This window comes from Lipophrys pholis (genome assembly GCF_963383615.2).
Source record: "Lipophrys pholis genome assembly, chromosome: 16".
Taxonomy (NCBI): Eukaryota; Metazoa; Chordata; class Actinopteri; order Blenniiformes; family Blenniidae; genus Lipophrys; species Lipophrys pholis.
This window is the reverse complement of record NC_137634.1, coordinates 15,470,351-15,491,600: the sequence shown is the minus strand read 5'-3', so window position 1 is coordinate 15,491,600 and position 21,250 is coordinate 15,470,351. Positions and strand designations below refer to the sequence as shown.

At 41.7% G+C, this 21,250-nt stretch overlaps 4 protein-coding genes across 7 annotated transcripts; 2 read left to right on the top strand and 2 right to left on the bottom strand.

Moving 5' to 3' along the window:
• Positions 1–533: 533 nt before the first annotated feature.
• Positions 534–2,988, top strand: cfap298 (cilia and flagella associated protein 298). Of its 3 annotated transcripts, none has more exons than XM_080483765.1 (8): positions 534–650; positions 885–1,024; positions 1,404–1,571; positions 1,720–1,787; positions 1,868–2,026; positions 2,209–2,340; positions 2,420–2,515; positions 2,585–2,988. In XM_080483765.1, exons 2-8 carry the CDS (start codon positions 886–888, stop codon positions 2,693–2,695), a joined length of 873 nt encoding a protein of 290 aa, XP_080339891.1. In that variant the 5' UTR covers positions 534–650; position 885; the 3' UTR covers positions 2,696–2,988. The 3 variants fall into 3 exon arrangements, with proteins under 3 accessions (XP_080339891.1, XP_080339893.1, XP_080339892.1); XM_080483767.1 differs by having other exon boundaries at positions 543–650; positions 863–1,024; XM_080483766.1 differs by having other exon boundaries at positions 543–1,024.
• On the bottom strand, positions 2,856–9,660 carry eva1c (eva-1 homolog C (C. elegans)). Of its 2 annotated transcripts, XM_080483763.1 has the most exons (9): positions 9,141–9,660; positions 7,883–7,936; positions 7,126–7,319; positions 6,771–6,894; positions 6,473–6,631; positions 5,172–5,315; positions 4,489–4,566; positions 4,307–4,408; positions 2,856–4,013 (listed from the first exon to the last, which is right to left on the bottom strand). In XM_080483763.1, the coding sequence occupies exons 1-9, from the start codon at positions 9,247–9,249 to the stop codon at positions 3,643–3,645; spliced, it is 1,335 nt and encodes a 444-aa protein (XP_080339889.1). In that variant the 5' UTR covers positions 9,250–9,660; the 3' UTR covers positions 2,856–3,642. The 2 variants fall into 2 exon arrangements, with proteins under 2 accessions (XP_080339889.1, XP_080339890.1); XM_080483764.1 differs by lacking the exon at positions 7,883–7,936 and having other exon boundaries at positions 9,141–9,482.
• Positions 9,661–12,060: 2,400 nt separating this feature from the next.
• Positions 12,061–14,830, bottom strand: haus1 (HAUS augmin-like complex, subunit 1). The gene is made up of 9 exons (XM_080483762.1): positions 14,698–14,830; positions 14,442–14,616; positions 13,510–13,645; positions 13,268–13,402; positions 13,058–13,181; positions 12,604–12,669; positions 12,438–12,509; positions 12,267–12,314; positions 12,061–12,174 (listed from the first exon to the last, which is right to left on the bottom strand). The coding sequence occupies exons 1-9, from the start codon at positions 14,716–14,718 to the stop codon at positions 12,133–12,135; spliced, it is 819 nt and encodes a 272-aa protein (XP_080339888.1). The 5' UTR covers positions 14,719–14,830; the 3' UTR covers positions 12,061–12,132.
• A 785-nt stretch (positions 14,831–15,615) lies between these two features.
• Positions 15,616–21,002, top strand: mis18a (MIS18 kinetochore protein A). Its single transcript, XM_080483823.1, has 5 exons — positions 15,616–15,895; positions 17,086–17,152; positions 17,649–17,771; positions 17,960–18,062; positions 20,245–21,002. The coding sequence occupies exons 1-5, from the start codon at positions 15,664–15,666 to the stop codon at positions 20,323–20,325; spliced, it is 606 nt and encodes a 201-aa protein (XP_080339949.1). The 5' UTR covers positions 15,616–15,663; the 3' UTR covers positions 20,326–21,002.
• The last annotated feature ends 248 nt before the right edge of the window (positions 21,003–21,250 follow it).

The window sequence follows — 21,250 nt, the reverse complement described above, 5'->3', positions numbered from 1 at the left end:
AATGTATATAGAGTCCCATGTGTAACTTGACCTTTGCCAGCTAATAAATATGGAGTCATAGAGATGACACACGTCAGCTACTGTATGCACTCTTTCTGCCTTTGCTTTGACTACCAGATAAAAACACATTTTAGGTAAGATCTTTCATTTGTTTGTAGTTTACTCATCCTTTTGGTGTGTAAAATAGTTATATGCAATGTTTGTTTGTTTTATAGTTAATCAAGCTAAAAAATCAAATGCTACATTGGTATTTGTACAAACGGTGTATTAGTAGAATTTAGACAACATTTTGTATTCAGCCTGTGGTAATACTGATTACTGATTGTGACTACTGGAGCAAACTTTGGATTTGTTCATCCATCTTCTATGCTGTTTAATTGTACACACTATACAACACGATTTATATTCGAGAAGCGTGATAGTAATAATGGGTCAATTAAAAAGAAAATGTAAACTGCTTTTCCTCTGCTGTCTACTTGCCTGTATAGTACAAACCTCCTCAATAGGTGGCGGTATTGCGTTTTATGCTGGTTAAGTCGCTTGATTACAACAGAAGAAGAACTGGGATAAAGTCATGGTTCATGGGGTGCTTGCAGAACAACGGACAGCTTTATTCTAAACCCGAGTACAGAGTCAAGTTTACTGCAGAGGTGAGTCTCGCAATCAACTGCTGCGTCTAAAATCGTTTCATAGATGAAGTCAACAGAAACACAGGGAGAGCTAACTGCTAATGCTAACCCAGTGTCTTCTGGAAGCGTCCAGACAGGCTGTTGCCATGGTTACTCTGTTTGTCCGACGACCCTGTGCTGCGCAGGGTTTCTTAAGGTACTAACTTTAATGCTTGAACGCCTCTTCTTTGGAGATAAACGGACTTTTTGACACAGGATGGTGCAGCTGCATGTGAAACGTGGCGATGAGAGCCAGTTTCTCTTCAACACCACCGTGGACGCTCCTCTGGAGGCGGTGATCCATCACATCACAACCATTTACAACGGGAGACTGAAAGTGGAGCGAATCTGCTCAGGTGGGAATATAATCTAAATTATGTTTGGTGTTCGGGAATTACAAGATCACTGTAACTGCACGCCTGCCTGTGGGGAAGTTATCAACCTCATTCTGGTCTCCGCAGCCTGTAATGGAAACTATTTTCATTGTATTCCTAATTTTATTACTGCTCAGTTTTGCAGTGATGGGGACAAACGTGATTTTTTTTTTTTTTTAAAGTCTAATTTCTGGTAAAGTATAGGGTTAAACGCAATCATAAGATGTCAGTGGTTCCAAATTGTGTTCTTAAAGTTGGAAGATCTCGATCCATCATAGTTATCATATTAGGTATTGGTCTTAGGTTTGACTCTAAACTGAAAATATATAGTAACAGAGACTTTCTTTCCTCCTCTCTTTAGAAATCCCAGAGCTTGCAGACCACGGCATCACTCTGCCTCCCAACATGCAGGGCCTGACCGACGACCAGATCCTGGAGCTGAAACTCGGGGATGAATGGGAGGACAAGTGCACGCCTAGCGGAGGATCCGTTTTTAGGAAGGATGAGATTGGGAAGAGGAACGGACATGGTGAGAGTTTGTCTGGCCTTCCAACTATTAAATGTTTGATTGAAGTGGCTCCTGACAATTTGGAATCACTAGCAAACTCTCTTCAGTGTATTAATCATTTGCTTGATGACATATTGGAAGTTGTTTGAATCTCCTTCCTTTCTCTTAGCACCCATTGAGAAAATGAAGGAGGTGCTGATGAGAACTGTGGAGGAAGCGAAGGCGGTAATTTCCAAAGTGAGTGTTTGTATAGTCGACCACCACTACATGCTTTGTTTACCAGTTTGGTTGAATCTGAGTTTCTTATTGTCTCACAGAAACAAGTCCCAGCTAATATTTGTGTCACTGTGGAGATGATAAAGGACGCCCTGGATCAGCTCAGGGGTGCGGTCATGATTGTTTACCCCATGGAGCTGCCTCCTTATGACCCAATCAGAATGGAGTTTGAGGGGAAGGAGGACCTTTCAAGAACACAGGTGAAACAGCTGTTCCTGCTTCAGTCAACCATTTTCTACTTACAATGTTTTTCAAAAAGGTAACTGAAGAGGTCACTTCTTAATTTCTTTTTCTTTTATATGAACATCAGGGCAGAGGTATCCTCACCGTCTACTTAATCCTTATAATTGTGTCCTCTTCTTCATTTGTCGCCACGCAAAAGGCGTCTCTGCAGGTGATCGCCGAGGACGAATGCCAGCTCTGGTGGGCTGGCAAAGAAATGCAAAGGGGGAAAAAACTGCAAGACTACGTTGGCAAAAATGAAAAGACAAAACTTGTCGTCAAAATTCAAAAGGTAAAGCCGCACTGCAGCCGGGATTGAGTTTGGCAGGCAGTGTATTCATTGTTATGCCCTGGGTTGCTGTTCACTCCAGAAGGGACAGAGAGCGCCGGCGCGAGAGCCCCTAGTCACCGATGAGCAGCAGAAGCAGATGATGCAGCATCACTACAGGAGGCAAGAGGAGCTCAAGGTGAGGAGTGCAAACATGTTAAACTCTTATCTATCCTGAGTGCATTTTGTAATTTTCTGTTCCTTTCAGAAACTGGATGAGGCAGACGATGACAGTCACCTGGACTCGGAGTGGTCCGACCGACAGGCCCTGAAAAGACAGTTTCATGGTCTTACCAATATCAAATGGGGACCAAGATAAAGACTATCACTCTGCTGATATCTCGTCTGAAATGCTGCCTTTGATTGCTCTGGAAAAAAACAACCTATAGCCAGTTGCCTTTTGATGTTTTTAGAATTTCCGAAAAGAGATGTTCATTTGATGCAATAATTTAAAAGAAACTATGAAGACATCTTAATATAACCAGAAAGATGGACGTCCTAGTGAACCTCGTTCATTCAAACATCAATGTTTTTATTCAACAACCGCTTTCATTTTTTATATTAAAACTGTGTGATCAAGAATAAAGTGGAAAAAGAAAACCTGTGAAACTGACCTTTGTTGTACAGACAAGTTGTTTATACGCTAATCCTGAAACGGTGTTGGACTTGGGGGAGAGCAGGGACAAGGATGCTGCACCTTTCCTCTCTTTGTCTCCAGTTAAGAGTCTCACGGGCCTCTTGCAGGCAGCGCTGCTGTGAGGCAGGAAGTTGACTCAGTTGGAAGGTTAATCCAGAGGGGAAGAGGTAAAGTTCAGCATAAGTAATCCACACGCTAGAGGTTTGAGTTTTGTAGAAACTGCAGACTGAGGATAAAGAGGCACGAGTAGCTTGAATGATACTGCATTTACAAAATAATATCCTACATGATCTGTGTGACCTCAAAGGGAGATTCACATTCAGATATGAAACCTAAACATCAGGCTGACAAAGTTATTTGGTTTGTATCTCAAATATTTGTGGGATTTCACCCCTTTTTGTCAGTTACCAACGTTACAGCCTGAAATCTTAGCTTCATATCCTGCGACTATATACAGCATTTAAAACATTTTTTAGCTTTTTTGCATCCTCGTGGATCTGAGTCCTGCGATAACATGAATGCTTTAACAAAACTGGGAAAACAACACACGTCTTTACTGTATGAAAATATTTAATCTCAGATTGCACTGCTCTGAAAATCCTGAGGGAGCAGAGCGGCGTGAGATGTATTCAACATGAGCTGCCGTTCAGAAAAGCGTTCATCCGAATCTCCTGTATGATCATCTCTCTGCGTTCGATCCTCTCCGCTCGCTCGGCCGCCTCGCTCACATAAGTCACTTCCTCCCATCCAAATATCGCTTTTCTTTCTGCTGCAGAAATTAAGGAGCTTTCAGTCCCCTCATCCTCCTCCTCCTCTTCATCGTCCTCATCGTCCTCCTCCTCCTGACAGTGGGCAGTCTGACCTCCAGGCCTAAGTGAGAGTCGGCGTTCCTGAAGCTGTCGCCCCCTGCAGGTCACCCGCACAGAAACAGCTAGCAGGGTGAAGAGGAGGCCGACACACACACTGCAGGTAAAGAGCAGCGCTGCCATTTCTGGGTGCTCTGTGTGGGACACACATGGTAGAGTTAAAAGACCCTCATATACAAAACTATGTGCGATCCATTTACAATTTTACCACCTTCTAAAACATTTGCGGTGATTTAGTAACTGTAGAATTGGCCTGTATAGGAGTGTGTGGCTGTGTTTGACTGTGTGACTGGCTGAACTTCAACATCATTGTGTCAACCATTCAATCATTAATTCTGTGATCTGTGTGACGTTTGGAAGAAATTCAGAAGTTAACCTAACATAGTCCCTTCGGGGGATCTTAAAATTACCCGTGAATGAAGTCTACCTTTAATGTAGGCATAAGTTAGGAGAGAGTCGCTCATCATGGCTCCAGAGCTGTCTGGCCTGCGTGACCCTTTTGAAAAAGGTCCCTCGTCTGTGGGAGAAGCTGTGAGAAAAATTAGCAGCATGATGCAGAGATAAGATGATTAAAGTCTGAAAATGCGGCAGATGGCGAGATCCTGATACCTTTTTCTGTTCGCACAGTGGGTGATGTGGTGGAGCTTAATATCTCCGGGTCGGCCTCCTTCAGTAAAGCCAGCGGTACTGTTGGAAAGAGGACAGGCAGGCCTTTGTATACTGCTGTGAGACAACTTCGTGACTCTATATTAGATCACCTACAACATGTTGCCCACCACACCCAGACTAGATTCTCATTGGACTTACGCTTTCATATTATGAATACTTTTTGAGCAGTTTTCTTTCTGTGAAGCCGACAAGGTTAACACACATTGTTTAATAGAAACTCTAAATAAGTCTTTCGACAGCAGGCTGGAGTCCCAACCTGAAATTATGATCCACGAACAATGTCACAAGATGACCTCACTGGCATTTGTGCCAATCGCAGGAAATCTAGCAGGATGTTGTATCAAATTCCCAAATATCAGCCTCCAGGCTGGATTTCTATAGCTACTGTGCTTTTCAGCACGATAAGATAAGAACCTCCGATGGCTGGGATCAACAGATAAGAATACACAGAGGGAAGTTGAAAATGTTGGAACGGGCAAACCGCCGCTTAATGAGTGAGGACAAAACAAAAACACACATGACGTGACTAATCCTTAACATCATGTGATTCTCTTCCTGCTTTATAAACCTCTGATCTATCGCCGGGCTCGTAGCTGTGAATGAGGGAGCAGAAAGAGTCCTACCACAAGAATAGACCACGCTGAGGTACTTCCTTGTTCCTGGAAAGCAGGGGTCCCTGAAGGTCTGGTTGCCGACAGCAACAGCACATTTCTGCCTGCTGTAGCAGGACTCGGACACCGAGTGTACGGCCTCGTGGTTCAGACACTCTGTGGGGAGCAGCACAGAGAAAAGCTCACTCAGTCAATGAGAAACACTGTGTGTGTGTGTGTGTGTGTGTGTGTGTGTGTGTGTGTGTGTGTGTGTGTGTGTGTGTGTGTGTGTGTGTGTGTGTGTGTGTGTGTGTGTGTGTGTGTGTGTGTGTGTGTGTGTGTGTGTGTGTGTGTGTGTGTGTGTGTGTGTGTGTGTGTGTGTGTGTGTGTGTGTGTGTGTGTGTGTGTGAGTGAAATTTAGTGATAATTTAACCAGAGAAAAACAATTTTGAAAGCAGACTTTTTGTTTAGTTTTTTTTATGGTCAAAGCTAAATAGCAGTCCATGCCTCCCCTTTCCAAATGGCTCGATGATACATTTGAGTTGAAATCAGACCAAATTAATAGATTGTTGGCTTCACAAGTTGAACACATTAGAACCTGTAAAGACTGAAAAGAATCACTTTTTTTTTTTTAATCACTATTTCAAAGAGACAAATTGGAAGCATGCATGTTGATTGGATTTAAAGACATATAAGATTTTAATAAAGTCTTATGGTACATATGCTCAGTTACAGTTTGGCCATGTGGCATTGATGGTATGCATGCTTCATGCCGAAGAACTTTGCAAATCCTTGCTCTAAATGGTATTTACTATGTGTGCATGTTATAAGATTTTGGTAAGACATGTTACTAATAAAATACAGACACAGAGACTGAATGGACTGTGCTGTAACATATTTAGTCTGTAGAAACCGCAGCTGCAGCTAATCAGTGTAATGACTTCCTCCAAAAACAAAAGCTGTGCTTGAAAAGGGATTTACATAAAATAGAGAAACATAGCAGCTATTGTATTGTAACAGCAGACAACAAGCGAAACCAAGTTTTTAATTCAGCCTCTGGTGGAGAACAAAAATTGATTTAAAAGATACATTTGGTTGTTTTTTTTAATATTTGAAGTTGTCCAAAATCATCATCGGAAACTGGAAATAAAACTGATGCTGGATAATTCCTGTTTCAACATTTAATTTTTAGGGTCCTTGATCAACGTCGACCTGTTACAGAATAAGTGTGTTTCACCAATTTAGTGAAATACACACATTTTGTTAATTTATCATTCCATTTTCTTTTCTGGTAGTTGTCCCGGAGGAAGCAATAAAAGCTCAGGTCAACTCACCGAACGGGGGTGGTCTTGGTCTTGGGGAGCGTGCGGGGCATGTGTCAGTCTGACCGAGGCTTCTCCCGTAGACAGCTGCGTATATGTTCAGCACCTTGGGGGGCTTACAGCGCAGGATCATGGTCTCCCCTTCACACACCACGTGTTTCTTGTGCTCCGCTGAGTGAGGGGGAAAATAGTGAGGAATGAGGAGCTGGAGCGTCTGCTGATGGTGGGAAATGTGTTGTGTTGAGCGTTGAGCTGTCGAGTTGGTTCTATGTGCATCTGGAAGAAGTGGGACTTGAGCCGCTGAACTCACTGGGTTTACACTTGTAGTGCACATGGAGGTATTTGGTGGTCCCGGGGCAAGGGTCCTTCCCAAACAGCAGGTGATTGACAGGCAGCTGACAGTCTCTGTGGCTCTGACACTCTGACAGCAGCTTCTGCACAATAAACACCAGCGGCCGGTCGGTCAACACGACGATACAAGATCTGATACAAGTCTACATAAACCTGGATGACCTTTAAACAGCTTGTCATGAACTGTGCTGTTGATTAGAGAACTGAACCACACGACAGGACGAATCCACTCCAATAAAACTGGTCAACACCCGCACATTAACCCCCGACCGGGCGAGAGTGAGCAGTGCCGTGCGCCAAAACATAAAATGCACCTGTAGAGCCGTAAACGCCGAGCAGCTGCGGTTCACAGCTCCGAGGGTCTGCTCTGCTCTGCACAGGCGGACCTCGCCGCTCCCGTAGAAAGCCGACTGGATGGAGATGGTGGAGTGGCGCGGGCAGTGAAGACGCAGGGGCTGCCCGTCACACGCGTGAGCGGAGTGGCTGGTGATGATCCTGGACAGGTAGTCTGGACACACAACGCCAGCCAACTGTTACGCACATCGGGTTTGAGACATTTCTTAAAGTTGCACACCAAATTCCTAAATTTTTATTTTTAGACTGGATGACAAGGTGGGGATGCTACCTTCCAGTGCAGTAATATTATAACTTTTTTTTTATTTTTTAGAATTTACGGCATCCGCCTCTGCAGATTAGGCTTTTTGCAGCCTGCACTCTTTCCTGGTGAGCAAAATCCATCAGCTGACATTCAACTCAAGCTTTGTGGGACAGTGTGTAAAACATGATCGATATGGATACGTGATGTGTTTACATTGTCCTAAATGTAATTAATAGAAACAATATGAAATGATGGAAATAGTTCAGGTGAACTATAAAACTAAACCACTTTGAAATGACGATCTCATTATCTGTTTGTGCAAAAACAATAACATTACTATTTCTCTATAAGAGAACAGAAAAAAAGTACAGCTAGATTGGTTTTACTTTAACAATATACGAGACCATTGAATTTGCAAAGCCACATATGTGCAATATTGGTGCATTCATGCAACTGGGAACTCATAAAGTTACCATTTGGGAAAGTCCCAATTACCAGTTGGGAGTGTTCACTTGATCCAAGAAAATCTGTAGATAAATGACAAATGTAATATTACTTAGATAAGCCGTCACTTGGATGAAATATTATTAACAAAGTGATTAATAGCTGGAGAGATTACTTCTCCACATAGGAAAATACTGGTACTGGGTAGCTGGCTAACTGGCAACACAAATTCTAGTAATTTTTTTGTATTCAAACAGTAAAGTTTGGTGAAAAACACCATTTTATTGAGTAATTTCATTTCAGCTTCTCTGAGCTCTGAGAACATTCACACTTTCCTGGTGGAAAGTTTTTGTATTTATACAGCGTTCTCGTTGGTTTTTCACAGTTTGAAGTGCAAACTTTCCCACTTCTCGGTTACTTAATGAACACAGCATAACAAACTGGGATTCACAAACAATGTTTGAAGGAGAGTGACGGGTGTCATCCTGAAGCGCCACATACAAATGTTATGAGTAACTCATTACTACATCCGCAAAGCAGAGACATGTTAAAACCGGACAGGATGAGGAATACCTACAGCTCATATATACAGTACTTACAATGTAAGTTCACATAGACTAAATCTTTAACCCCTGTGTAAACATGTTTTTATCTCGCTGATCATGCAAAACAACTAAAACATAAATAGAGAGTGCGTTCAAAGGGCAAATGCGGCTTGGGAATTTGACAAATTACCATTTGGGAAAGTCCCATTTCCCTGTTGGGAAAGCCATTCACACAACAAATAAACATTCACCATTAAAGACCATAAAACCGGCAAAATGTTGGAATAAGATTTGTGAAGAAATGCAAGCTGTATAGCAGGGGAGATGTTGGCAGATTATGTGGAGTTTGCATGTTTTTCTCACATATGTGAGGCTTTATTTCCGATGTACTCTGGTTCCTACAACCCAGAAACATGCATTCGAAATTAGGATTGGGATTGGCTGCAGCATCCTGCAACCCGGAGTTGGATGAAGCTCCCGAGTAGATCGATGCACAAATGCTGTATTACGTTTATGTCATTAGTTGTGGAACATCTCAGAAACTTCTCACTCTGCCTGTGCAAAAGTGCAGATAGATTTCGAGAGCACCACAAATATAATCTGTGCGTATTGGAGTACAAACCAACTTTCTCTATGGCCCCGTATGCCCTCATGTTACTATTATTAGGCTCCACCAACTATAACTGTTTGTATTGAGGTTCTAGGTCTCTCTCTTTCCTCCACCTGTTCTGCACCACCTTACTTGAGAAATCAGCCAGTCCATTCATGCGTCTGGTCCACAGGAGTAAAGTCAGGTAGAAGAGGCTGCTGGGACTCCAGTCCACACCGTGACCAGGACGCGTCCAGCTCATGACTCCGCGTCCCCCGAAACCTCGATCATATTAAAGACTCCGCGGTCCCGCTCCTGGAGGTGAGAAACACCGTCAACTCCATGTCCTCGCAGGTTACGCGCACAGAGAAACGTTTCATCCATCGGATCCGTCCTCCGGCGCAGAAACGTGTCTTGACCTCAGAGGGGGGGGGGCTCGAGAATAGCAGCTGCGCAACAAGTTGCTCCAAATCTGACAGACGACGTGAATAATCCGACGAGAGAGAGAGAGAGAGAGAGAGAGAGAGAGAGAGAGAGAGAGAGAGAGAGAGAGAGAGAGAGAGAGAGAGAGAGAGAGAGAGAGAGAGAGAGAGAGAGAGAGAGAGAGAGAGAGAGAGAGAGAGAGAGAGAGAGAGAGAGAGATCACACTTTGATTAGTGAACCGGACGCATGTGGAAACTGAAGGACTTACAGTAACAGCTGAGGGGGAATCATGATGTGGGCGTGGCACATTAAACTATTTTAAAAGAGGAAAAAAAAAAGAGGGGCAGAGAGAGAGGTGTGACGCACTGAAAGAGAGAGAGAGAGAGGGGGCTTTCAGTTTTTTTCTCTCCCTCCATGAGGCACATGTTTACCTTTTGGATCATGGCAAAGTGCCTTCATTCTCTTCACTTCCTCAAACTTTTTCATCACTTCTTTTTCTGCTCTTATGTTTGTTTTTCTCAAATTTCTGATCACATTGTTTTGTGTGAACTTATAATACACAAGTATTTGTATTCGTTCGTGATAATTTGGTGTATTTAAGTCCATATCCCCAGCACAATAACTATTATGATTTTTTTCCCTAATACTGTCAATATTGTGAATATTACTACTGTGTGTGTGTGTGTGTGTGTGTGTGTGTGTGTGTGTGTGTGTGTGTGTGTGTGCACACAAGAGACCCAGATGGAAAAATATAAATATATATATATATATATAAAAAGTTACTATGTTAATTAATTTGTGGAATTAATAATGTCTAATCGAAATAATGATTTTAAACCATGCATGTCAATAAGCACAACTTGTTCTTTCGGTAACACTTAATATATGCTAAATAGAAATAAATACAGATGCAGCAGCATAGTATGGCTCAGATCTATATTTTTTGTACCGAAAGTCTTTTTTTCTTTTTTTAAGTGCTTTAACTGACATTTTGGTTATGTTTCTTTTCAGAAACTATCGATACCCAGGCTGAGGTGTCTTTCAGTGAGAGCCAGGGGCCTACTGGGTAAATTGCTCCAAAGCCCACATCCATGACCCACTCCATGGTAACCGCTCCATGTCCATGTCAGACCTACAACAGTCAGACTGACAAGAGACCACTGGGGTCTCCACGCTGAGCTCCAGGGGGAAGGATTGCAGCGAGGGGGAGAAAAAGCAGGGGTGATATTTTGCATACAAACTCAGCAAGTCGCTTCCATTCCCTGGGCTTTAAGTTGAGACGCTCAGGGAGTGGCTGCAAAAACCTGCTTTCATGTGGTTATCCCTCCAAAGCCTGTGGAATTCAGTTGTCAGACTCATAACTGTTTCCTGCACCTCGTCTTTAACATGTAATTTAAACATGCGGACAAAGCAGCGAAAGACTAAAGTGGCTCTTGGGGAAAGACGAGTTACATGTGTTTGGGTATGAACATTTTTACAAATGTTAAAAATTCTGACTAAAATAATAAGACACAAAAGTCAAAATAATCGACTGGATATTGGATTTGATGCACAGATGGAATGAGTTTTTCTTTCAATAGAAACAAGCAACCAGGAGGCTTCAGTATCCTTTTCAGATTAGAGTTTTCATGACAAGAGACTGATTCGGTGCTTGGCCAGATGCTGCTCGACTACAGCTAGTTAAAAAAGCTTGACTCAACTGTTTCCTGATTCATTAGGAAAGGTCTTCTGGCCTCGATCTCCAGCTCTGTGCTCATTCACGTCATCAGATCAGGCTTTTTTCTAAATAGGAAGCTGAGAGACTGAGTAACCATTGCATATCAGGCAGGCTGATTCACTTCCTGTTTTTTTTTTTCACTCAGCTTGAGATGTTGCTTTTATGTCTCGACTGTTTTAACGTTTAATATTTTGTCTTTTATGCGTTTTGTTGGTTCTTGTACCTGAATATAAAGCCACCTCTGTCTGTGTGTCGGTAGATTGAAGAACAATCAATACAGTATCTGGCAAGCAGACTCAATCAACGAGCCACGAGCACGCCATCTTGTTTTGAAATATCCTACAAATAAGCCCAGACAGTTGAGACAAAACACTTGATTAGTGTGAACAATGCTTGTGACAAATAGGAAGAGGAAGCCAGGGTAGATCCAACTGAGAGACTGGGATTGACTTTTCTGTGAGCACACTTGTGCAAGTAAATTTTAAAGATGGGAAACTAAAGGAAACATTGGGTTCAGAACAGAAACAACTGCACTACATATTTTATATGCATGCACATAATATATGTAGATTATATGAATCAAGCAAGCAAAATGCATCTTGTTGATGTCTTTATCTGCATCTCCTGTGCATTGAGCTTTCTGTAGGCTTATATATTGGACAAGTGTTTATGTTGTGGTGACCTACACCTGTTTCACACACTCACATGATGAGAAGCCGCCATGTTTGTGGGAATAAAATTGAGCTCCTATAAGAAAAACCATGACATTTCTAGGTGAAGACGTGTTGAGGTTAGGGAATTAAAGGTTGTAGCAAGACAGAGAGAGCTGTAGGGCCATGGGGGAAAAAAAGGGCTGAGAACTCAACACAGTATACAATAGCTGCGAAAACATGATTAAAAAAAAGCAATAAAATCCATCAAAATGATGCAAAGTGAGAGTATTTTATTATATTTCAAAAAAGGAGATTTACAGATGACACCACTGCCGGTAACACGTTTACATCTTCATTTATTTAAATCAGCATGAAATTGTAAATCAAGTGCATTCTGTAAGCAAGAGGGGAAAAGAATATACAAAATGAATGGCCAGTTCGCTACCAAATATATTTCATTGTTGATTTAACCATTTAGAGACTCACCAGTTTTCTTTTTCCCTCTTCTATCTTCACCTGAGCCAGAGATGGGTTCTAATGTGGTTTAGAAAAAAAACAAAAAAAAAGCAACAACAATTAAAGCAAATTCAGTGACTGACATCATTTCTTCGTGTCTAAATATGAATCAACCATTTCTTTGAAAAGTCCGTCACATACCGGGCTAAGATCCATGTACGACTCCAGCTTCTGTTTCAAAGGGATCATTTCACCTTGGAGGGCCGTCACTTCCTGAAGAGAGAGAAGTGAAGAGGACACGTTTCAAACCCTGAAAGAAGACGGCGAATCACTTTTATTTTCAGGGTGATGAGAGGAAATACAGCACCTCAGAGAGCTGCACTATTGCCTCATGGGTAAGAGAGTCGTCCATGTTCAGGGATGCAAGCTGAGCCTGCCGGATTAAATGAACAAGATGAAACAGATGAACGGAGGGAGGGATATTTTTAAGATCTGGTCTCGTCTGACAATGACAGCGAGGGCGTCGACTGTCGGACTGCATCATTTCTCTAAACCAGAGGCAGTAACTTTATACAGTGTTTTACTACACAAAGCAAAGCTGGCAATAACACAAAGAAATTTGAACTGGCATTATGTGTACCAGCTGTTTAAATATAGATATTCACAAAGAAAGTAAAAAAAAAAAAAAAACTGCATACGTTTAATAATCATGGTTTCATGCTCAGCTGAAACACTAACATTGCTGTATAATGTATCGCCACCTCTGTGCAGAGCTTAAAAAAAAAAAGACGCATATAGCTTCATCACATCTAACAACGTACCTCTAACGTCTTTTGTCTGATACTCAGCTCTTTAGTCTTCCCTCTCACAAAGTCCATGTTGAGCAGCCTCTGATCCGTTTTAGCCTTCTCCTCTGCCTGAAGTTTGATCGTTTTTTTAAGATCCCTGGCGATAAAAGAAATCGAAGTATCAAAAGGGAGAAATTTGTTCACAGTTAATTAGCAGTATCGTGTCAACCCTTGTGTTCTTACGCTTTTAAGTTGTGTCGCTGTGTCAGGGTAGCCTCAATTTTCTTTTTCATAGCCTTGAGCTCTCCCTCGAGGTTCCTGTTTGCCTTCTCTGCTTCCAGAAGTTCGCTGGTGAGGTTGTTGACTGCAGGCAAGTAGCTGAGCAAGACATAAAGATCCACAATAGTCCTGTTTTGTGAAATCTGCCAGAAAATAATCCATAAATGTAGTAAAAAAAAAAAGAAGAAAAGAAACGGCGAGTGTACCTGCTCAGTGAGGTGTCTCTCACTCCAAGCACCACAGCACTCTCCACTATAGCTGACAAGTAGCGAGTCGCAGGCCCGGAAAGGCTGGCAGGGGACAGGTCCATACTTTGTTGAAGAACATCCTGAAGGTGATTACCTGGAGATAGAAAAATAAACCCTCTTTAAACACCTTGTAGTGTTAATTAATACACATCTATTTGTTTAACCATTGCATAACCAGGAAACATGATTATTAAACTTATGGTGTAGGTACTGAAGTCTGAAACTATCTCTAAACAACAAACAAAAATGTAATAAAGCGATAACACCAGTGATAAGTTTTAGACATATGACAATGTGTGACCTAAAAATGGGAACCTTTTGATTTGTGCCAGTCGTTTCTATCCTTGTATCTACAAAGTTGGCTCAGGTGGTTGAGTGGGCGGTTCTCTTGTCTCCATATCTGTGTATCCACAGGTTGAAGTGTCCTGGAGCAAAATTCCAAATTGATGGCTGGTAAGCACTTGATCGACCATCTTGTCACCCAATTTGACTTAAATTTGAAACAGAATTGAAGGTGAAAATACAAAATATTTAAGAAAAGCCATCTCTCAACATCAGTCCCAATGTAGGGAACGAGGGCAATGATTCAAATGAATAAATACACACCATCAAATGCACCGGGACTAAAGAAACCACCTTCAATGCTGCTTTTATCAAAGTTGGGGGGTCGAGGGCCAATATCATCTGACTCGCCATGATCATCAAAGTAAATAAGAGTATGATTAACTCATGAAATGCCTGTTTTTCCAGGATTGACCCATGCTGTTTCTTAGATGCACGATAGTGACACTTAATAATCTTTAAATTTAGATGATTTGCAGCTAACTTTTATAAAAAAAATAAGAGCTGGTTTCATTAGAAGCACATTGATCCATCGCATGATCACTCACCCTCAGCCTGATACTCTGCTGCTTTCTGTTTGAAGTCCTCTATGAGTAGAGCGGTGTCCCTGCAGCGGGCTTCACTGCCCCGCATCAGCTGGTACAGGATGTCCACTGTCCGGGTGTTGATTTCAAACAGTGGCACTGAGTCTTCTCCAAACACTGCGCCGAGCCAGCTGTTGACCTGCGGAGCCACGTGAAACAGGAGGCTGCAAACACGACCGCAACCCGAAGCATTGATGATGACAACAACGACGAACCTTACCTTTTCAGTCTTTTCACACATGGCGGAGAAAGTGAAGCATTAAAAGGTAAGAGCTGAAAAGGTTTATTTTAATACACGATCTGCCACAGAAACTCACGATAAACACAATTTTCGCGCTCTACAGAATCGTGATGTAACTTCCGGGTTTTTAGCCAATGAGAGGCCCTTTGGAAAGAAACAACTGTTCCTTAAAACTAAAATGGAAATGGACTTTAAATTTGTAAATAACTCTTAAATTGGGAAATGATTATCATTAATGATATTTCCTTTTTTAAATCGTTTAAAAAAAGACGGGTTACTTGCTTACAAAGATGACGCTCAAATATAGATGGTTCAGTCCCAAACCGGAACTGTGGGTCTGTGTGAAGCAGTGCCCGGGGGCGGAAGTCGATCAAAAATGAGCTCCAATCAATGTTTAAATGTCATGGCAAAATATACAAATAATAAAGATAACACTATCTGCAGTTGTCACTGGAAAGTGCACAGCATTCGTTTGATTACAAGGCATAATGCAGAACTGCTCAAACTACGGAGTTCATGGGATGTATGGATGTATGCATGTGGACTCGGTTTTCATTAATAGAAATAATTTCAAATTATCTCCTGTTTTTGATTATATCAAACCAGGGTTGTCAGAATCATTTTGTTTTAGGGACCACTTACACACAACCTTATAACCCATTTGATTTCAATGGATTCCAGTAGCAAAGTTTTTTTGTGTTGATTTTCTTTTGCAAAAACACAACTATGTTTTTATTGATGGTAACTAAAAAAAACAAAATCACATAGACATACCTGTCACTAACTCCAACTTGTGAAGGTATTCGTAAAAAACTAAATTTTGCGCGCTCTGAAGACGAAGGCGGAAGTACATATTAACGATCATCTTGTATTTCCGTCCTACGTCACTCCACCGTCACCCGCCCGCCGGAGTTCAAACACGCCACTTGAGTAAATACTGCAGAAATGGCGACCAAACAACACTCGACGAAAATTGAGCAGAAAGGAAATAACATAACATTTGAAAAGTCCTCTATGAACTCGACGATCATTGAAGAAATGCTTTTCCGGGATCCAGCAGCGGAGGAGGAGGAGGACGGCCCGGTGGTCTTCATCTGCGGGAAGTGCAGACTGACTGTGGGAGACTCGCTGTCCTGGGATGGAAGTGAAGACAGTCTGAACCAGATCAGACTCAAGCGTGAGTGAAAGTTTCTACTCGATAAACGATCGTTTAGCTTTAAACAGTCAATTTTGTCGTATTTCAATACCAGAAATACAAATTGTTATATTAGTTTCATTAGTTATTTTGAGATCTTTACAAGTTTTAGAGCAGTTGTGTCAAATCCTCCCCGCCACATTATATTGCAAAGTTTTTAGAAGTTTTTCACTGAAATTTTTAACTCAAAAGTGAAGTATTTTCAGGTTCTCAATTGTTTTTTAGACATAACTCCATAATAAGACTGTTGTGTAAACAAATGAAATGACATTGACATCAAATTTATACTGTCAGACTCCTGTGAACACTAAACTAATCGTTCTTTTTTAATCCCCTGGAGGAAATTCACTTTTCCACATTTACCCATCTTGTTTTTAGGATGCTGTGGGATTTGAACCTGCCAACTACCACTGCCCATAACATGCAGGTTGCAATGATCATACAAGCCTTTCCCCCCCCCCCCCAAGTCTAAAAAAAATAAATACTATAGCAGAGAGGATCTCCTTTTGAAAATAAATTTCTGGTTTGTGGATTTTACTTTTAATGTCTTTTTCCAGCCCCCAAGTGTTTTACACCATAACATTACATTCAAACACCAATGGAAGCAACCGCCATGCAAGGCACTCAATCCATCCTGCAACAACCACTATACCAACCACGCCACAGAGAGATAGTGTCCAGGTTCTGGAGTTGTCAGTATTTATTGTTTCTGAGGACTGTATGTGGCCCCTGAACTAAAATGACTCTGTCACCCGGCTTTAAAGGGCGGAAGAAGATGCTCTGTGACATTAGAATGCATTCTACATGGCACGAATACAGACTGATACTGAGAGGGAATTACTTTCACTGTAAATAGACTTCCCAACTTGTGAAATTTGAACCAAAATGCTGGTGCATCTGTAAAATAATTTTGGTGTTTGGACAGTTGTATAAATTGAAGTTTCAAGATCTTTAAAAACACAATGGTGATAATTATCTCTTCAGGTAAAAAAACAAAGTCATATTCTTTTCTTTTGATTATAAGCTAAAATCAAAAAGAATTATACAAAAACCTTGTTTATACGTTTTCCCATTGTAATCAAAATTTGAGTTGTTTTTCCTGCCATTGTTTTAAAACGTCTTTATTCAACTGTTGCTGTGTGACTGATATTCTTGTGATGTTTTCCTCGTAGAAGTCACTGACAACGTTTTGATTGGAGATGAGAGTCGTCTGCATGAAGAAGGCAAACGAAGTTCCTGGTAAGGTTTTTCCTGAAGAAGGAAAAAAAATCTTGTCAGTACAACAATGTCATCGATGTACACCCAGTACTAACTTGCAATTGCTTTTAGGTGAAATGTTGCCCCAATACGAGTGAAGAAGTAATGTCTGCCGTAGTGGTTTGATCCGATTTTAATGAGTATCTTTGTTTTGTGCTTATATGTGTAAACGTCTTGTTTAATGGTTATAATAATACTGTGACTGTGCATAGGAGTCCTGGAGGCCACTGACTACAGTGACTACAAATCTGTGCCTTCGGATAGTTTACAAGTTATGCATGCCAAATCCTGTCAGCATCAGGATAAAAAATATATGGATTAATCTCATTTTCCAATCCCAGTATAAGATGCATATGTCACATCTCGGCTCCTACACTTTATCTTGTGTAAGACCAGATTATAAGAACTTACTAATGACCTTCTTGTCGTGGCAAAAATGTCTTATTCTGTTTGGTTTTTTTCCCCCCACCCTTCGCAGCCTGATTGTTGATCTCTTCTGTCGAGGCTGTCGTAATGTGCTTGGCATGGTTTACACGTCCACCCCACGAAAGCTGGACCACAAGAGGTTCGCCTTCTGTTTCAACGTGGCTGAGATCGACAGGTATAGTCATGGTATTCTCAGTAGAAAATGTGTCAAGACACACGCAATAGGTTATAGATTTTTTTCTGACATTGAGGTAATCGTAGAACAAATGTAAATATGTCAGCTGTCTTCCAATCCAACTCGTGTTGCTCATGCCTCCGCTCCACGGTCAGTCCATCAAGCCTCTTTCTGTGAATTAATTCCAGTTATGTGCTGGGCTCTGCAAGCAAGAAGTTGGCAGCAGAGGGCCCCAAAGAGCAGCCGGCCACACTGGAGTACCTCGGGGTTGTAGAACAACAGCTGTCAGAGGTAAAAATTACTGCTGCTCCTTTTCTTTGTTTGTCCTTTATGTGCTTTTCCTGTAAATAAAATGTGTCATTTGTCAACTAATTACCTGCCCTGCAGATTTTAACAAAATGTGCCAATTTCTATATTTAAAAATTGATCTTCAACTTTCTTTCTTTATTTTTTCTTTAAACTTACCAAACGCAAAAGAATCAATCGTTTAAAAAAAAATAAGTGCTCCAACACACATGTTCACGTTTTACTCACACTGGTGTCTTTTAGAAACGCTTCATCGTTCATTATTAATGCGCAGGTTGTAGCAGGGGTGAGATCACCTCTGTTCTGGGAAACTCTCACTGTTGTCACAGACATTACCTCATCTGTTTGTGTCACCTCCTGCAAATACGTCAATCTTTAATTTATTGTACAGCCGAGGGAAATAAAGAGCTTCTCTCCATGGGTCAGTGTCCAGATCCAAATTAGTTTTGTTTTGTTTTCCCAATTGTCTCTATATATACACTTTTTTTTTTTTTTTTAAACTGACACTGTTATTCTGAGTAATCTTAGTCACCTTTTTCCTTGATGTACTGCAGTGATTTGTGAAGTTCTTCTTAATCACCCTTTGTTTGAAGAAAATACCCGTAACCTCCCCCAATTGTCCAGTAGGTGGCGACAGCGGGCAGTAGTACCTGCCAGCGCCTCCCTCACTCTTGCACCAGGGACAATAGATGTGACGGGAAGCATGTTGAGGAATCTTTGTTACAGGAAAAACATGTTTTCATCATTGCAGCTTTCTTTGTCGCGATGGCTTGACCTATGCGTAACATTCTGTTTGTCTTGGCTGCAGCTTCAGTGTTTGGTTCAGGCACTTTGTCAAGAAATGTTGTTTTAGCAGCAAGTACATATCAAGCTTGTGTGGCTTGTGTGGCTTATGAAGCAAGAAGAAAAGAAACTATTCTTTGTTGTCATCACATTTTAAACATTCCCTGAATGCTCGTGTCATAAATCAGCTCTTGTTAATGTACCTGTTTAATAATTACTGGTACGGTGTCAAGCAAATGCAGATTTAGATGAAGGCTTCTCTTACACTGTTTTTAGTTAATATGTAGGTTAGTCAGTAAATCCACCTGGTCTCTGACTGTGTAGGGCCTCTCCCAATAGGCTGAAGATTAATCTGATTGTGGCTGTTTGTTGATTGTATTAATTGTAGGTGGTTTATAGCCTCCATTCAGCGTTGGTGCAGTCTTAACAGGATTATAAAGATCTGAGATCTCAAGCTTTCTGATTTCACATCTCTGCTGGCATTAATCTATATGAGCCTCGCTTTCGTCCACACAACAACATTGAATGTAATATTTCCTTTCTGAATGCTGCGCAGCACCTCATCCATTCAAAGCTCATTTCAGTGTCTAAATTCAGTCTTTTGGTGGCCTTCGCAACGTTTCCGTAGCAACAAGTATCCAAAAACAGTTTATCTGAATGTGGCAGGCTTAAAGTAGAGTTGTTTTTCTTTAGACGAGGTTATTGTAGGGCAGCTTAGGTTGACTGGTCATTATTGTGCCCAGAATTAGACCTTTCTTCTTTTTATTGGTTTCATTAAATATGGTTTAGGATTTTGATGGATAATAAATTGAACTGAATTTTGTAGATTTCTCATATTTCAAAAGTGAGAGAATTAATTGACCTAATCAGAAGAAAAGAAGGATGAATAGAAGCTAATTTCTTTTTTTAATACTCTTCTAAAGTTCATTGTGTCAGCAGGGTCTGGAATGTTTTCCGTGCCGTCTTTGTCCTCAGTTGTACTGTATCTGATGATGATGATGATGATGATGCCCTTCTTCTCTGCTGCCACCCTTAATGTATTCTGTCTGTCTGTCTGACTTGCAGACACTTGTTTGGGTTTGTAATCTGGCACACTCGTTGACCCACCCCACCCTTTCTTGTCCCCCGTCCCAGACCCCACCCCCACCCATACCTATCCATCCTTGACCACGTCCTCGCCCTCACTGTCTCCCTTTTCCAATTATCTTTACTCCTCCTCCCCTCACTCTTCCTCCCCACTGATCCCCTCATTTCCCCACCTGTCCGTTTTCTCCTTCCCTCTCTCCGCCGCCGCTCTCTGCTCCGCCGTTGTGCCTCGGTCGTTCGTCTTCCCGTCACACGCCCCGCTCACCTCTCCCGTTTGACCCTTCTCTGTCGTCCCCAGATGAAAATGCTGGTCGTGACCATGGCGCAGAGGATGGAAGAGATCGACGCGGGCCTCAAAGGGGGATGTGTCGAGGGGTAACAGTGACGGGCGTCATTGGGGGGGGCAGATCTGTCCAAGGGTCTCCACGTGAGGGTGAAATGTCCACCTTCTTCACTTCTACATCTACATCTAGTTTTACATTTATGGCCCCTTTTTCCAAAATTCCCACCACGGCCTCATTCCTTCAGTGAAGTCGGTTGTCCTATCTTCACCTTGTGGTTAATACACGCGCACACACGCCCGCGCACAGCTTCCACTCTGCTTTGTCCTGATTACCGATGGTGAAACAAAGAGCGCCTGCACTTGTAATCAATCATGTTGCCAGCTCGGCTCCTGCGGGTTGTGGCACCATCTCCTCACGGTGCAGAGTGAATGTGGTGCTGCGAGCAGAATGTTTATTTGTGCAGGATTTCATCAGGCAGGCTGCACACTCAGCACAATGCTGTATTGATTTGGCCACTCGAGGCCACACACACACACACACACACACACACACACACACACACACACACACACACACACACACACACACACACACACACACACACACACACACACACACACACACACACTTTCTCTTTGTTCTTTTCCTCAAGTGTGAAGCCCTAAAGCCGAACAGAAATGATGGATGGATGAGTTTAATTGCTTTGCTGTGGACTGAACTTGATAAAATTTGATTGAGAACATCACTTTCACAGTTAAAGAAACACCAAGTTAAAAAAAAAAAAAAAAAAAAAAGTGTTTGCATTGCAAATTGATGCATTTTTGGCTTTTTTATCACATTAAAAATGTATCTAAAAACTTTACTACTTCTCTGATGTTCCCCAATTTTCCCAAAAGAGGCTGCAGTTCAAATGCCTTCGTTTGTTGATGTCTTTGTGTTTATTCATGTTGTTCTCCAGATTGTTGTATAATAAAGAATTAAACTGTATCTATACTTGAAGATCTCATTTGGCGTCGTCAG